General features: G+C 35.1%; 1 protein-coding gene across 3 annotated transcripts in view; it reads left to right on the top strand.

Annotated features, from left to right (window-relative positions):
- Eip63E (cyclin dependent kinase Eip63E) overlaps window positions 1-18,760 on the top strand; it is an 88,115-nt gene that overhangs the window by 45,010 nt on the left and 24,345 nt on the right. For all 3 annotated transcript variants that reach the window (XM_028173243.2, XM_028173245.2, XM_028173244.2), the window contains exon 3: window positions 14,444-14,602. In XM_028173243.2, the coding sequence (XP_028029044.2) occupies window positions 14,444-14,602 (159 nt within the window). The remainder of the gene's footprint in view (window positions 1-14,443; window positions 14,603-18,760) is intronic.

Genomic DNA, 18,760 nt, shown 5'->3' with positions numbered 1-18,760 from the left:
CAGATTGCGACTCGCATCTGTGTTTACATTTCTGTAACAATAAATGTTTCCTGTTCAAGTTATTGTTTGTAAAAAACCCTGACTATCAATGATTTGATAAAGACAAACAAAAAACACATAATTGAGAAACAGGTGGTAGGGCGTCTTGTGAATACTGGTCGGTATATTACTGGTTATAAAAACGGAGAGTTACAACTCGTTGATGTCTATGAGCTCCGGTAACCGCTTAATTCCAGGTGGGCCATGAGCTTATTCACTTAACTACGTAATAAATAAATAAATTAACATATGAAAATTTTAGATAATTATTATCTAGAACAAAAAAAATAAGCTACGCTGCGCCATGTAAAGTTTAAAATATTATCCTAAAAATATAATAAAAAATCCCACTGAGATTCTGTCTAATGCGATAGGAAAAATACATGCTTTGATAACATAAAATTAGAGAATGCGGGCGTGTAGAGTCACTCGACCGCACAGGAACATTGTATTGTTTTCCCGCAGATCCACCACGAAGTCTGGACGAACGGCCTTTTGTCGACCCGGTCCATTGTCTTCAACCTATTCAAATGCGTTTGTAAAAAGCGTCTACGTTTTTATAATATTCATCGACCCGCCTGCTATGCTCCCTGCCATTTGAATATAGTACTTACGGGCGGCGTTTATTTACGGCAATTACATCACACATGTCGAGACCCTAATGCTACAATGATAGTAAATCTCACTCACTTGAGAACCCATTTTCAGTTTTATTGACTCAATTGTCTGTTGCTCAACCGTTAGTCAATTACATAAGATTGTAATGTATGCAACAAGATTCGATGTGCTCACAACATACAGCGTTCGTGCCTCTAACGAGAAACATGATGTTCAAGATATTTTGTGTCCTTTAAAAACGTCAACATCGAAGTACGTTGTTATGTTAAATAGGATTATTGTTTTATAACTTAACGCATTAACTTGCTCCGTGAAGGTTACAGTCCGTTTCAAACAATCATTCAAAGAATATCTTAACAATGCATATGTAATTTCAATGATAAAGTGCAATTGTCAACCGATTGTTGCGGACCAGTAGATTTAAAACGTTCATAGCTTTGTTCGTATTTGTTATCGTATCGCCACTAGTTGATTTATTCACATTTGAATATAATGGGTATAACAACCCTTCTAACAATCCGTTGCATCAAATATTCTATTCAACGTATGTAGTTCAATGAACCTATTTCAAATTAAATGTTGTTATAGTTCTATTTTTTTAGAAAATTAGTGTTAATCCTGGTTACAGTGCTTCAATTACCCAGCACAAAAGTTAAATATCCAGAATTTTTAGGCAACGTTTTGGCTGTACAATGGGATCCGGTGGGTCATATGATTCTTCGCCTACAATTCCAAAATGTATAAATAAATAAATAAATAAAAAAATAAATAAAAAAAATTTTTCTCATACGACAAATTGCTTGCAGCCACCGGCGATCGTCACTGATTTCCTCGTAATTCACAAGATACTTATTATACGTATAGATTGTTGACACCATTTCTGAAAGGAATGCCACTTTATGCGCTGTCTAATCATACCGTCCCCGTAATGTCCTAGATAGTTATTTTGACATCTTGCTAATTACGAGCGCGAACACTTTCCCATCAATCTAGTTGAAGTATGTAGAAAATGTTTATAATGAACTTCTCATTATGACATACTTGTTAAATTTCAAAACATGTAAACTCTACTACCGATTCCAAAGAAAGCTGTAGACCCGAGAAGAACTGTTGAAACAAACATATATTTATGTTTTAAACCCTAGATGATTATTTAATTTAATAAAAACACTTGATTAGTGATTCAGAGTCATGTTTGGATAAAAAAAAATATATATATATAATATATACATCAAAATCAAAAGATATGGTCGGAACCATAATAGAATGTTTAGATAAAGAACACATAACGAATCTACACATTTATAAATACATAATTATAATGACCCAACATTAATTTTTCTAAAGCACCATTAGCTATAATTGTTTCTAAAGTGCTATTAATACTTATGCCATTGATAAAATTTATTGCATCTTATCTAAACTGAGGCCAATAGATCTTACATGACAATAATTTGTCCGGCTATTTATTAGAAATTCAAAGACTTGAGAGACTGCTCCAGTAAGCGTTTAACATCAATTGAGTTAAAAGCTTGTTTGACTATGTACTTCTCATAAACTTCTACAGTGAACGATGTTTGATAGTAGTTAAATATAATCGCTTTGACCTGCACGTGTAAACTGTGTAGTTGACCTTTGAAATAATCGATAGTAGTCTATGTTTATTTTTATGTAGACGGTTAGTGGCTATTATGCTCACTTGCTGAGTTGAGTAGATCCCTTTGCGTTTTGCTAAATGCAAAGTACAAAAGTCTAGTATTCTAGAGTAAACAAAAAGACTTAGAAATAAAAAATACATATTTAGGAAATAATTTTACGTTATAAGCTAGTGCGACAGTGTTTGAACTAAATATCTTATCATATTGTTTACGCGTGATACTGACAGTGAGTTTGATAAATTAATTTTCATATTTATTGACTTGGTCTAGTTCTTACATTTTCTTTTCTTATCATCTAAATATAACACGCTTTGCTGTGGATTTGTCCGATATCAATAACTTCACTATTTGAATCGGTTTTTGTTTCACAAAAACAGTTTCACAGTTTCATGGCTTTTAAATATTTGGTGCGAAACCCTTTTTATTCTTTCTAATAATAAAACCGCCTAAACTATTCCTTCTAATAATAACTATCTGCCAATTAAAGTGCCGTTAAAATCAGTCCAGCCGTTTCGGAGACTACGTAGAACAAGTATTCAGAAAAAAAGCGTTTTTTTTTGTTAGAATTCATTAATAAAATACTGTTATTTTGATATTAGAAATAGACATTTTAATTATAATATTTATTATATTTCTCTAGATATTAATTAGTACACGTATATTGTTTTTTTTCTACGTGGCCAACAGAATAAACGTGATAATTTGTTTTTATTTTTCAAACCGTAGATAGGCAGCGAACTGGGGTTCAAGATTATTTTGTGTTCAAATGATATGATGAAAAGTTTTTTGTTTATTGTGTAAACGAGGGAACGAACTCAAGGCCCACGTGTTGTTAAATGGTTACCAGAGTCCATAGACAACACAACAAGAATGCGGCCTCCAACCTTGCGATGCGAGTAAAATTCTCAATTGAACGGCTGTCCTATCTTCTGACCAGACTGCACGACTACTTTGTGGCATAAATAGACAGGAATGTCGTACCCACCTGTGCGGTCCCATAGTACTTCTTAACACCAGTATATATTTGTATGTTTTATATTTTTCGGAGTTATCACAGGATGCTATTCTTTTAGTCTAGAAGTTATTTGTGAACACAAACTCGCTACATACTGAGAAAATTCTAAAAGAATAGGTAGGTTTCTCACTGGATCGAACCACAGCATAATCACACAACTACGACTACGTCGACTAGGTTTTATATTACCTATTAGGCCACTAAAAAAATAAATCATTGTGATATATTTATTATCTACCCCAGAAAGTTTAATCTTAATCTTTTCCAATCAGAATAACCTTAATTGTATCCTTTTCACAAATGTATTATAATGATTGCATGTATCCATGTCTTTGTCCTTATTGAGTGAGCCAATTAGATTCTCTACAATTTGAAAAATTAATAAAAAATATAAATATACATTATAAAAGCAAGTTACTTTGAGCTTACCTCAAAATTCACAAGCCTGATCACAAATGCGATCTTAATTTGCTTTTGTACCGGAGCCCATAATTTCGTTACGTAAGATCCGAAGCGACGTTTGTGGATTTTAACCTTTTCGCTGGCTTCCTTTTATGAAAATAGCTCAGTTACATTTCTTGGTAGAATCCGTTATTGCCTTGTTCTCGTTTCAATATTATAGGTTGTAGACTCGGAATATTTATTGGTACGATTGATAACTTTTTACGTATTAAAAATTATTCGATTTTAAAATTTAAATGCTTGCACTTAGGATTCCATAATCATCCATGGGTACTATTTGTTGCTAATAATAACTTTTAAGTATATACTTCGCGTTCATATCGTTTGTTTTAGAGTGTTTTTGATGACACCAAAAAAAGAGGAATAAACTTTATGTTACAATATGAAATTATTTTGTCAAATTATTAAATACCTTTTCTAAAAGTGAAGTTGTCACCAGAGATAGTCGTTGTAGAACGACGAACAACTTATAATTTCCTTATTATACATATTATCGAACATTTCTATTCCACTGATTGATAAAACTAAAATACTATGAAGCTTTGTTTGTCCAAATCGATTACAGTTTTCTAGTTTTACAGCTATTATATTTTATCATCCAATCTAAATTGCACGTTTATTATTTACAAATTTGACGCCGGCTTAGACAAGAGACATCTTGGTCATAGTTTTTTATAATAGAGTATAGTAGAATCTCGTCTTCGCGTACCAAGAATAAGGTATTAAGCATTTCGTAGTACCAAAAGTTATGCCGAATGTAAACAGATCTGTATTCACAATTTGCGACAAAATAAGCTAAGGTCGGCTCTTCCTTTTGATAAAAAATACTTTTGTGTATCGTAATCGTGTATATATATTTTTTTATTGGTGTCTCAACCTCTGTACAACAAATTTTAAATAGATACTTAATTACCGAATTTTTTTCCTAAAATGGTGTCACAGATAAATTAAAATTTATAAAATGACCAATTTTAAAAGTAATATTTTTCTAATCTTATGCCCAACGCGTCCTAAATCATCCCATATCAGCACAAAATACTAAAACTTTTCCAATCACACGCATCTGTTATCCGAAACATAAATAATATTGGTAACGTAAATCTTCGACCTAAACAAGCAAAACTATGTCCATGGGAATGCGATCAAACAATCTCAAGCCCCAGGTAAACTTTTCACTTTACTCTGAAAATGGAGCCGAATCAAACAACATTTTCAAGCGCTCTAACAAAAATATTCGAGATTTGCGAATCGAACCCTTGTCAACTTTATTCGGTACATCGCATAGTTTCGTTATGATCAGCCGTAGCCACGCTCGAAGGCTTTGAACCTGCCGACAGTGAAGTTGATTCATCACACCTGCCTTTGTAATGACATCGTGACCTCGCCGGTCCCATCCACGATGTCATTATGCAATGCAAATACGGCCCATTACGGCCGGCCTATCGATCAATCTGTAGATAAGATACAATACGTCACATTATACATTCGTCATATTCATTCGTTATGTCATGGTTTGTAATAAGAGTTGACTCTTCATTTTTGCGGTCATGGCGTGCGTCTAACCCTTATCACTTTTTACAACCCACTGAAACTGTCACTGTTTAATATTGATATGCTTTTGTTCATACCCTTTGTAGCTTTTGAATTTACTTTGTCGAGTCATCTACAGCTGCTCTGGAATAAAACGATTAAACTAGTATAGACTACGGAATTTGGTAAAAACTATAAATATCGTCGTTGTCAAACAAAAAACTTTTATGTGTACTTTTTGAGATTTTTAATTTTTGAACTTTTCGTATATTTCACTGCCCTATCTACCGTATAAAAAAACTGTTATGTGTCTATGAGCCCTGTACGACGACGATCTTCGACCAGTTTTTAAAATATGCTATGTGCCGCAGCTAGATTTTTATCAAATAAAATCTGCTATGTGACACACTGCTACATAGCATATTTTATTTGACAACTATCAATTACGACGTAACATTAATCTGCTATGTGTTTAGTCTAAACAAATAGCAACATTGTTAAAGCTTCTTTATATTTATTATACAATTTACACTAGTTTTAAAATAATAAATAAATTATTAAATCTTTATGGCTAGAAAACAATTAACTTTATGCATAATATAATGCTTTCATAATGCTATAGGCTTTCATTTGATATATGTATTACTTAAAATTCACCTTCTTAAAAAAATTTACACGAAAAAGTTTTTACTCGTTAATTCAAAGTAGAGTTTTTGCAAATAGCAGATTTTGGTTTGACAACGACGATATACAAAATGTTTTTTATTTAAATGCTTTGTAACCTAGTACAAAACATCTCGTAGGGTCAGTTATGGTATTTAAAGTCTTGTCAACTTGTATCATTTAATAAAGATAAAAAAGGTAGCTAAATATTTTCTAGAAAATTTAATAAAAAATTATATCCGCGCACTTATTAACCACAGAAGCCGGCAGTCGAGGTCGTCTTCGGTCACACGATTAATTTCCGTAATACGACACCTTCCAATATAAAATGCAATGTCGTCGTTTTATGGTCATTTATCATCTCATTCAATATGAATTCCAGTTAATGTTAATTCCGCTTAGTCTACTCAACTTCAGTAACTGTGCTCAGCTTAATAGGCGTTACGTCTATTTATAACTTACCTGTATAGTCTTTGGAAAGTTGGGCACAAATATTTTTGTGTCCAATATACAGAAACGAAAAACAGTCATGTGAACTTGAAATTTGATAATAAATAAATAAATAACTTTTTTTTTGTAAAAATAATCGTGCAATCAAAATTAAATCCGCAAAATTTGTGGGTTTGCGTAATTAATGATGACATTATTAGGTTAAGTTGCACGAGTCCGGTTACCAGGGTCCGTAAGCCTGCTCCTAGTACTAGAGGTTGAGTAAATACCACTATCTTGCCTACTATATATGCAGCAAAGTAGTCATGTGTTAGGGTTGGAAGAGTGAGACAACATATATGTATGAAATACGATTAAGAATCCGACTTCATATCTCAAGGTAGGTAGCGGAACCTTGTTGTGGTATCGATGGCTCCGGTATATATTGTAAGTAATCACTTGGTCGTAAGCTCGACAAATTAAATAGTAAAATTTAAATGAGCAATTGCAATGAAATCGCGACAATTTTCGGGTGTTTGCGATTTCATTAAATTTAAGTTTAGGTCTTAGATATGAATCCACAAAAGAAAAGGGTTGTTCTTTGTATGCGATGGCATTTCTCATGCTAAGGCGGCAATAACGCGGCGTCGGAACGGTCGTTTTGTCGGTGGACCGTGAGCGGCAAGGGAATCTAAACTTTATTGCCTTTACCGAGTACGAGTTAACGCGAGATTGCTGTCTTGATGAGAATGATAATTCGGCTATAAGGAAAGGGCGGCCCACGCAAACGCGACCCCTACATAATTCAAAGTGTCGCAGATTGCCAATCACTCCACATTAATTTACTTCACTAAGATTTTCCCCTCACCAAAGTGCGATTCCGTCTCACAGAACACGATCGTTTGGTACATTAGCTCAAAAAATCGATTATTTGTTTGAATAACTCTCAGTCAGAACGAAAATTGGTTTGATGTTAACTGAAATGATTATTATTTAAAGCTTTAAAAAAAAAACGGAACCCGACAGCTCCATGCGTTCGTATTAAGTCATTGTTTTCAAAACTAAGTATTCTTATCGCAGTACATGTTTTTTTTTCTAAGCCAACGATAATCCTACCCGGAAAAACCAATAATTAATGTTTTCTCTCAAAAATTGCACAGAGTTAGTCGCGATGTGGTGATTCAAGGAGTTGCACGTGTGAAAACTCCTCTTTCCATTGTAATACTGTTCTCGTTCACAGTATATTTAGTAACCGTCTTTCAGATTTGCAGCGGCATCCTCGTTATGGACGGTACGTTGCGAATTAAATATTATTGTGAGATGTAAATACAGTTTAAAGTTATGTAGTTTTGTTTGAGAACGAGGAATGCACAATCGTGTCTTAATTAAACTCGACCGCCTCAAGGCAGCCGTTGCCATCTCACTGAGGCGACGTAAAATAGTTTCACAAAAATAAACGGAAAACCAATTTTCTCTAAGCTGTGGTACTTTTTAATGACGAAGAATGAAGCTTACGACTATCTCTTGTATTACCAGAGGCGGTTAGCGGACCTATAAAATATTCCGGATATTTCGCGATTGCTGCCACTCCCTTTCCGAAATACTCAATCGTCGAATACTCAGTTTTATTAAACACACAAACTCTAATCCCTGCCTCCCTCGTTATTGAAGCTTTCTCTAATCTCTGCCGATCCTGAACCCGAACAGGGGATCCATCCGGGGACGGGATGACGTTGCATTGTTTCAATCACTGACCATCGTTCCTCTTGCTTTTCCCGGGATACTCTTGCCCTAAATAGAGCTCTAACGTGACTTTAGTAGGATACCGAGATCAATGTACCACGACACCCAGGACGTGCCTATCAGTTATTATTAGACACATTATTTATTAATTTATTTAAAAAATAAATATTTTTTATTGCTTAGATGGATGGACGAGCTCACAGCCCACCTGGTGTTAAGTGGTTACTGGAGCCCATAGACATCTACGACGTAAATGCGCCATCCATCTTGAGATATAAGTTCTAAGGTCTCAGTATAATTACAACGGCTGCTCCACCCTTCAAACCGAAACGCATTATTGCTTCACGGCAGAAATAGGCGGGGTGGTGGTACCTACCCGTGCGGACTCACAAGAGGTCCTACCACCAGTAAATTATATATAATTTCGGAATATATCGGGGCATCGGAAGACCGGATTGTCGCATACGATTGTTGATCCGTAAACTACTTAACAGTAGAACCCACGAAGGGCGTTGAACTGCAGGAAATGTTGATGTAGACTCTTAACTATTTTAATTGTACATAAATTACTAAAACAATCAGAGATTATAAGAGTAATTAGTGATTTAGAACCAATGGGTATGTCAATGACCACCACGTGCGACTGCTAATCAACATGAGAATACAATAGGTAGAATGACTTGACGTTCGATCGCCATGACAAACGCAAACCGAATCGGTATTACCCTACGAATAATTATAGAACTATTATTAATTGATAAATTGATAAAAATTAATAAAATAATTATTTGATAATAAATCATAAAACTATTATTCGTAGATGTTACCCGATAACTAAAATTATCATTTAGCCGAATACAAAAAAATTAATCGGTTATCAAGTTATATCAAAATAATTTACAAAAGATTAAAAAATCAAAAATTAAATAAGTTATAAATTTCAAAATTACCTGAGTTTAATTCTATAAAAACGATACAGACCATGACATGTTTTATTTAAATAATTTATTTAATTAAATATTGACATTACAAATCATTACAATTTTTTGTTTTGTTATTATAGTATCGAAATGTTACGAATTTCACATTTAAAAAAAGAATTTTTTATTTTTTATTTTTATTGTTTGGATAGGGGGACGAGCTCACAGCCCACCTGGTGTTAAGTGGTTACTGGAGCCCATAGACATCTACGACGTAAATGCGCCACCCACCTTGAGATATCAGTTATAAGGTCTCAGTATAGTTACAACGGCTACCCCGCCCTTCAAACCGAAACGCATTACTGCTTTACGGCAGAAATATGCAGGGTGGTGGTACCTACCCGCGCAGACTCACAAGAGGTCCTACCACCAGTTAAAGAAGTAGAGTAGAGTAGAATTGTAATTAATTTTCCGTTTTATGAATATATAGTAATGAGCAAAATGTGTAATCAATTTGAGTTTTCCGCATCAAGTAACTTCGGACGGAGATGTTCGAAACTGTTGGGAGTGCATAATTAATTTTGTACGTACCTCGGACTCTGTTAATATACTAATTTCAAACGCTTGAAACGCCGTTAAATTGTCTGAGTAATTTCAGTGAAACTTATTATATGCATATGAAATCGTGTTAATAACATATCTGTTATTAACACAATATCAATAATAATAATTTATGACAACCGTGAAAGGTTAACGCAAAGTCGTTTTACATTGTTCTAAATGTTTTAATTTTTGTCAGGTGACGTGTTTCAGTCATTCACTCGTAAATATTTTAAAATTCTTATTTATTATGTTTTTCGATTCTCTGTACGGAGCTTATTAAAATTGAAATAAATAAGCCTCTTCTTCTTTTTCTCCACCTTATCCCACTAGCTGAAGTCGCACAGCTAATTTTTCTCTTCCATTTTCTTCTATCAGCTGTCATCTCAACATTCACTCTTCTCACTCTCATATCGTCATTCACACACTCCATACATGTCTTCTTCGGTCAACCTCTTCCCCTTCTACCTTGCACTACCATTTCGATACATCTCCTAGTCACATGCGTCTTCTCTCTCACTTTCACAGCGATGAAATAAACAAGTCCATACAAATAAATTTAGTTTATTGAAAGGAAAATTAAATCTGTATAAACAGGTCGTATTGGCCTGAACGTCAACAAGAGTTAGTTGAGGGGTTGCAACTAATTAAAGTTACGGTCTCCCCGAGCGGCTGTAGCTGTTTCAAATGTTTTACTCTCATTGGGCTCTTTAGAAGCTCGGACGGCTCACAAACACTCTCGAATGTAAATTACTTGACAAATTATTAAGACGGCGGTTAAGAAACCGAGCTGATTTATGTATATTCAAAAACTCCACGTTAAACTAATACTCAAAGTATAAAAGCTCTATCTGTAAAATTATAATAGGATTGTGACTGTTTGGACATTGAAAAAAATATCTGATTTTGTTGTTTATTTGCTTCTTCCAGCGCTACAGAAAAGCTATTGAATCGATTTTGTCGATATTTTTAGATTTAAAATTTAACTTGCACTTGTATTTTACCACTGTATCTACATACTTATATAATATTTATATTGCTACAACATACATTTCGTCAAAAAAGTACCTGAAATGGAATGAAATGGAAACTAATTTTTTACTTCTTTGTTGTTTTTAGATTGGCCCAACTGTTGTCAATTTTGACGCGGAGTTTGAGTTGCATTTGTTTATTTAGATTAAACACAGTTCTGCTTATTAGTTATATGATATCTTGTGTGTACTGCGAATTTCATAACGGACAAAAACACCTCGAACAAAGAGTTAGTCTTAAACTTCGCATCATCAATGGAATTTCGTGTTCGAAATCACAAAAATGTTACAGAAGGCTTACAATGAATCGACTTTATAAAAATATGTGCTCATAAATGATACAAAGCGTTCAAAAACGGGCGAGATAAAATGGACGATTTAATATGCCTCGCTCTGGCAGGCCGTCAACGTCTGTAACTAAAGTTAACATCACAAAAGTTAAGGAAATTGTAACAAAAACCTCATTACAGTTTGAGAGAGATAGCCACCGAACTCTCTATGTCTCACGAATTGATCCGTACCATTTTAAATAATCACGATCTATGAGCCACACTTATAAGTCGTCGTGGCCTAAAGGATAAGACGTCCGGTGCATTCGTGTTGAGCGATGCACCGGTGTTCGAATTCCAGGCGGGTACCAATTTGCTAATGAAATACGTACTCAGCAAATGTTCACGATTGACTTCCACGGTGAAGGAATAACATCGTATAGTAAAAGTCAAGGGTAGGGACCACCACCTGCTTATTTCTGCCGTGAAGTAGTTATGCGTATCGGTTTGAAGGGTGCGGTAGCCGTTGTAACTATACTGAGACCTTAGAATTTGTGTCTCAAGGTGGGTGGCGCGTTTACGTTGTAGATGTCTATGGGCTTCAGTAACCACTTAACACCAGGCGGGCTGTGAGCTCGTCTATCCATCTAAGCAATAAAAAAAAATAAAAAAAAACTTATGTATGAAACACAAAAACTCAATCGTAAACGAGTCAATTCCGACTCAACATTTATGATATGCATTGTTACTGGTGACGAGGTGCGAGTTTACAAGTTTGACGTGCAAACTAGTTAACAAGTTTCGGAGTGCCACCTTCCAACTGAACTGAAACCGAAAAAACCACGACAAAGTCGATCAAAAGCTAAAGCCATGTTGACTGTTTTTTTGCCTATCGCGGTGTTGTGCACTCGGAATTCCTTCCGTCAAATGGGAAATTAAGAATAATAGAGGTCCCGCAGTAGTCGAAATTCCACTATAATTAATTGGAATTATATAATAAGTTTGTACACTATTACGATTGTATTTTATACTTCTATGATCACAAATTTCGCCAAGGCTACACTATAAAAAAATATTAGTAAAGACAAACAATATTTAATCTATTCTCAATTTGACCACAGACGTCAAGAACAAAAGTTTGACAATAAATAGTATGCATGCGTGTGTGCGTCAAATACATGGTATGTAGTGTGTGTAATGTTTTCTTTATTGATTTAATGTATCTTATATGCATTATTTTAAAAAAATATTAGCATTGCGCACTTCTTCTCTATATACTCTATAAGTGTGGAAAATTTCATACTCCTCCGTCCGCGCAATTTTCGTAAAAAGGGATACAAAGTTTTGCTTCACGCATTAATATATAGATTACTCCATTACTTAATTGAGGTTCAATTAAAAACATCGGATTGTTGATACTATTACCAAATGAAACGGACCTTTAATTACAAAGATTAATGTCGCGTATTAAGCGAAATGTCGCTTAAATCAAAAAGCCTTTCATCCCTCGATATGTACACATTACGATCATGTACCTAAATAAAACACAGGTAAAACTGTGAGCAGATTGATTTATAAAAATGAATTTGTAAAATTGTTTTTTTATATCACATTTTAAATTCGTGACTGTGAAGTTATAATTATAAATTATACTTGCAGTTGACAACATTTAATGGGCAATTTCTCTCATAAGTCATAAACTTCATTTGAGTAATACCAGTACTATTAGAAACTCTTGTTTTATAAACAGCGTTATTTTTGCGCTTAGAAAAGAAATTTTAATAAAACTTAAAGTTTGGAGTTCAAAAATTGTAAATTATCTTTTCAGGTCAAGTCTATTTGGCACAGACTTCCTTTTTATCATCGCTTCATATTTTACTAATGAATCCACATTGAATTGGAATGTTGGGTCTGCCGCTATAATTCTCATTAAGTTTCCCACTAGAAATTTCAAAAGTTAACTACCCTCATTACGATGTTCTGCATTTAATAGCTGACATACTTATTAGGGTAAGGACTATTGTCGAAAATACAACGACTTTTGTAGTCTGTGCTGTGCTGTTCTAAGGGGCTTCCATAAAGTTTAGTTCAACTAAAACCGGATTGTTCGTTAACTCATAACTGTTGTCATGCGTTTTAACAAGTCAAAACTTCTAAGATATACAGGACTTCCGGATTGGATATATCGTTTCTCAGAATTTTGTTCACAGAATGACAATACTAATAATAATTTTAATGTTTCCTCTGGAACTAAGTAATTATAGCAAAATCCGGTACACGTGACCATCTAGAATCTAGATAGTCTGTGTTACGAGATTTTAAAGTCAAACTCTTCAACTATGGTGTGGTAAATTCTGAAATAGCTTCAAAGTAAAACTACAAATTACAAAGTAAAAAAACGATCGTTTTAATTAAGTTAGTTAATTTTCGTAAATGTTATAAGGCTTATGAGTAACTACATAGATGTGCCTACATTTACGATCAATCAACTTATCCATTTCGGACTTAAAATGAAAGCGTTCGTCATGACCGCAGAACTCATTACGCATTTGACCAGATAAATTTATTATATTAATTAACACGTTTCGCTTCGGAAACTGTAATTTATGATTGACTAGCTGTCTAGACAGACTTCGTAGTGCCTCAGTCGATAAATAAAAGACCTAAGCTTTTGTATAAAATAAACTTGAAACAAACAAAAGGAATCCGTTCAACAGGGGATAAAGGAAAAAGAAAATTGTTATTTTTATTTAATTCCGAGCATTTACATATTTATCTACCTTTTAAACCTTCTCTGGACTTCCATAAATATTTTAAGACCAAAATTATCCGAGTTCTCGAGTTTTAGCGAGACTAACGAACAGCAATTCATTTATATATATATATATATATATAGATTTCTACACTATTTAATGGAGGCTATTATACATATAAACCTTCCTCTTCAATCACTCTATCTATTAAAAAAAACCGCATCAAAATCCGTTGCGTAGTTTTAAAGATTTAAGCATACATAGGGATATAGGGACAGGAAAGCGACTTTGTTTTATACTATGTAGTGATTAGAGCCATATACACCTATTAGGTTAAGTCGGCTAACGAAAAGTTTGTATTGATACAACTCGTTCGAGTGATCATTGCAAATAAATAAATAAATGTAAATATCTTACTAACAATCACGCCACGTTAACTGGTCCCGTGTAATAAGTTCGTAAAGAACTTGTGTTACAGGTACCAGATATCGGAAATAAATGTAAGATTTTTATTATACACATACATATATTTAATATACATCCATAACCCTGGAAAATACATTTATATTTATCATACAAATATCTTCCCTTGGCGGGATTCGAACCCGCGACCCCCTAGTGTAGTGACCATGTCACTTACCACTACACCAGACGGACGTTATAAAGTACAATAGTCTATTAGCCTGAAAGTAATGCCGGTTTTCACGTTTCAGCAACGAAAGACGAGTCGGACGGCGACAACGGCGAATGTCGAGGGCGACAGCAGAACGGCGGGGCCCGGGGGAAGCTCTCTTACAATGGATACTCTGAAGAGTGTCTCGATCGACTGGAGCCTAACGGAAATATACCTAATGATAAGGACTCCCATTACGGTAGGTCATTTCCTTTACGACTTAATTGCGTATAGCTTTCGGAGTTCTATTGTAATACTAGCTTTTAGTGTGCTGAGAATGCTTTGAGATCATTTATGTCGGTGTATGTAAACACCCGTTGTGTTTATTGAAAATTGTATTTATAGAGCAAGTCGTGCTGCGACATTTAAGTAGTACTGTGCTTGCCCATGGCCGGCGTTAAGCGCCTACGTCAGTGTGCTTAGTGAGAGTTTGTTAACGTTCTCGATAGCGTAAAAGTTAACTCAAATTTGTATGCAGTTGGAACAGCGCCCCTAGCGGGAAACGTAGGCAAACGTTCCAACTCTATACAAAGTTGAGTTAACTTATACGCTATCGAGAACTTTAAAAAACCAAGCACGCAACTGTGACAATATGTTAACGCATTTTGACAAGAATCAAAAAAATATGCTTTGTCTGTGAATTTATTCGCAGCTCGAAGTCATTCTTCTCGAAATGTGGAATTGTGTCTCGGAATACGCACCGAACCAACGCCTTTGACACGACGCCGCGACGGCTTGAAAGTCGAATAATCAAAGCCTTTCACGGAACTTGAAACTTTTGTACATAATTGTTTCGGTTTTACTTCCCTCTTAATATTTAATGGTTTCTATTTGTTGTCGACAATTGGCTTTTAACTCTGTATATTTGAATCTTATCAAATTTTCAAGTGGTTTTAACACTTTTAACTAAATTAATTGGTCTATGAGGTTATACTTATGCGGCCTACACGCGACCCTAAAATCAGTGGCGATATCGGGACAGCAGTGGTGGGGATAATCGTCCCTAAATCGTCAGCTTGCCCGAAGCGATTTTAGAGTTTAGGGTAAACATTAAAAATCGGATTACGATTTTCCTATACACGAGGTGATTTAGGGTACGGTTTAGGGTCCTTCCCACCACTGTCCCGATATCGCAACTGATTTTAGGGTCGTGTATAGGCCGCATTATGCGTAATTTAATTAATAACACTTGCACTGTACGATGTGAATATAAAACTTTTATGTGTTCCTAATACTTGGTTTCGTTTTAAAAAATAAACAATCTAATAAATAAGAAATAGTACAACGGCCAACACAAGCCCGCACGGTTACATTACATTGATATTCTGAGCGGCCTGATACTATATTTGGTTTTTGTTGTAGCTCGTAAATCAAAGATTTTCTGTATTCTTTACACATTTTCGGACATGTGGTGCAACGGATTTAGTTTAATACTATGTTTCTATAGGCACATCTGTGAATCTGTGCAACACGTGCCAAAAGTTAAATTCGATTCTGTTTGAATATTTGAAAAAAATAATTAAACTATATACAAAAAGTAATGGCGAGAGCCCTCGAAAATGTTACATGTCTAGAAGAAAATACATATTTTGTTCAAACAGTGGTACGATATGTTGATATTTTATTGATTATAGATGGGTAAATGGGCTTATTTCCCACTCGATATTAAGTCAATACCGTAGACCACATTCACGTTGTGATAAGACACCGGAACGTGAAATAGGGTTTGAAGATTCATTATGTAACTGCTTTCTCGTCCTTCAAACCGACGTTATTGCTGCTAGCGCGTATTATGAGTCCGCACGAATATATACCATCATGCTAAGTTTTCTGCTGAGAAATAGATGTACCGTTCATTGTGCTTAGTGCGAGTTTTTTAACGTTCTCGATAGCGTAAAAGTTAACTCAAATTTGTATTCAACTGGAACAGCGTCTCTAGCGGCAAACGAAGGCATACGTTCTAACTCAATACAAATTTAAGTTAACTTTTACGACATCGAGAACGTTAAAAAACTCGCACTAAGCTCAGCTTAAATAGCGAAAACGTAAACCTGTTACAAATTTAATGAAAATTTCGACAACTATTTAACGCTAAGTGCGGTGTGAGCTCGTCTAATACATAAATAAATTCAAATATACGGCTTTATTACATCTTTATTACAATCAACTTTAAATTAAGCCAGCTATTAAAATTTTGTAGGAAGCACGTGTAAAAGACAAAACTATTTTGATTATAACTGTTGTGTTTTGTAATTAAAACCGTTCGTGACTTATTAATTGTTTTCCGTGATATCTTAGGAATGTAATAATAATTAATTTGTGCTCGATACACTACGGATATAACAATAGGTTTTAGATCATTAGCTTCCTTTATTGGTTTGTCTATCATCATAAACTATAACATTGTTATTGAACGAACGAGGAATACTTTATACGAGATTTTAAAGTACAAACAATAGAAGTGAGCCTAAGAAATATTAATCGTATATTACTTAATTTAGTTTTCATCTCTTCAGAAGATTAAAACTTTTACGTATACAATTCGAAATAACTTCATAACGTATTTTTTTTATAGAAATACAAACACTAATTTTTTCGATAGATAGGATCAGGTAGGACGTATGCTCGTCTGCTTACGATGGCCATAAAAAAACATAACACAGGGTCTATAAATTTATTCAAGAAATTTGTCATTGGGTTATTCAAGAAAAGAGCATATTCTTACCTGAAAGGTAGGCAACGCACTGGCGTAAACGCTGGTGACTGTGGGCGGCGGTGAATCACTTACCATCAGGTGAAGACGGGTGTCTTGCTCGTTTGCTTCTTAGTTGTTATAAAAAAAAAAAAAAAAACACGAAGAATGTTTCACGTCCGATGCAATAAATGCCAAATTTCTTCTTTCAAAATTTTACCGACACGTATAGTGAAAGCATATTATCCATAAATGCCTAGAACTATGACTGTTGATTTTTTTACAGTAGTCGACATTGGTAAACGAGAAAGCTAACATTTAGCCGAGTGACTCGGTGGCGGTGGTAGTGCCCCTGGGTGCTGATCGGGTCAAGGTTTCATACCATATTGGGAATACATACTTGTGACGAATAGATTTGTTTGCTCTCTGTCTCGGTGTTAATGAAACACATGCTTGAATCTCGCTTACGACATTTTCAAGATAAGCTTGCATATATACAAGTTCCGAATAAAAACAGTCCGACCGTCAGTCTACCGAGTAATATCATGCGCTCGGTGGAAGGTCTTACCTTCGTCGTTTAAGCCCCCCACAGGTATAATCATATCCCATAGTTTCCATATTACACATAGAATCCCAGTTTGGGTCCAGACAACATTCAGACAGTGAACATTCTTTACGTTTTGCAAACATGGCTCTGAAAACCCTAAAATAATGCTACCCATCTCTTTTTTTTTCTACCTAAGCTGATAGCCTTGAGAGGCTATATCAGCGGAACCTTAACTAGTTCACCAACTCACGGGGCTCAAACCTGACGACGTTGCTAACACGATCCCTAGCAAGAGCCGTGCTTCGCAGAATCTACCGCCGGATCGGAAGAGCGGCACGGATACGTAGTTGGCTATGTCGAAACAATGTTTCAACCTCAACGATCAGCTGACAGCGATTTCTAGTACACTTGAAGGTACTGTCGCACTGCGGACAGAGGACGTAATCGAGTCGAGTACTCTACACACACACTAATGGATGCAGTAAACAACAATTTGCATTATAATGTACACAATTACGGGCCGCTACGCTTGAAAAGCGGTGTAATGTCACATCAACTGTAACGTGTCTTGTTAACAAAGTACTTTTCAATGATATTAATGAACAGTAAGCGAAAAGGTAATGAATAAAAAATGACTGTAAAAACATATTAAATTTTTATGTTTATTATAATAGTTTGTGTTTCAATTGCTTTTTATTAGTGGTATGACCTCACGTGAATCCGCACTGGGTAGGTACCACCACCCCGCTTATTTCTGCTGTGTAGCAGTAATGCGTTTCGGTTTGAAGGGTGGGACAGCCGTTGTAACTATACTGAGACCTTAGAACTCAGGTTTTTTTTTTTTTATTGCCCTTGGAGGCAGACGAGCATACAGCCCACCTGTTGGTGAGTGGTTACCGTTGCCCATGGACATTAGCAATGCCAGGGGCAGAGCCAAGCCGCTGCCTACCGCTAATGTCTCAGGGTGGGTGGCGACATTTGCGTTGTAGATGTCTATGCGCTCCAGTAACCACTTAACACCAGGTGCACTGTGAGTTCGTCCACCCATCTAAGCAATAAAAATAAATAAACATTTCGATGGAAGGTAATATGCTTATTATTTAAACTTATTAATAAAT

The sequence above is a fragment of the Bombyx mandarina genome, chromosome 11 (genome assembly GCF_030267445.1).
Source record: "Bombyx mandarina strain Sakado chromosome 11, ASM3026744v2".
Taxonomy (NCBI): Eukaryota; Metazoa; Arthropoda; class Insecta; order Lepidoptera; family Bombycidae; genus Bombyx; species Bombyx mandarina.
This window is presented reverse-complemented; position numbering and strand designations above follow the sequence as displayed.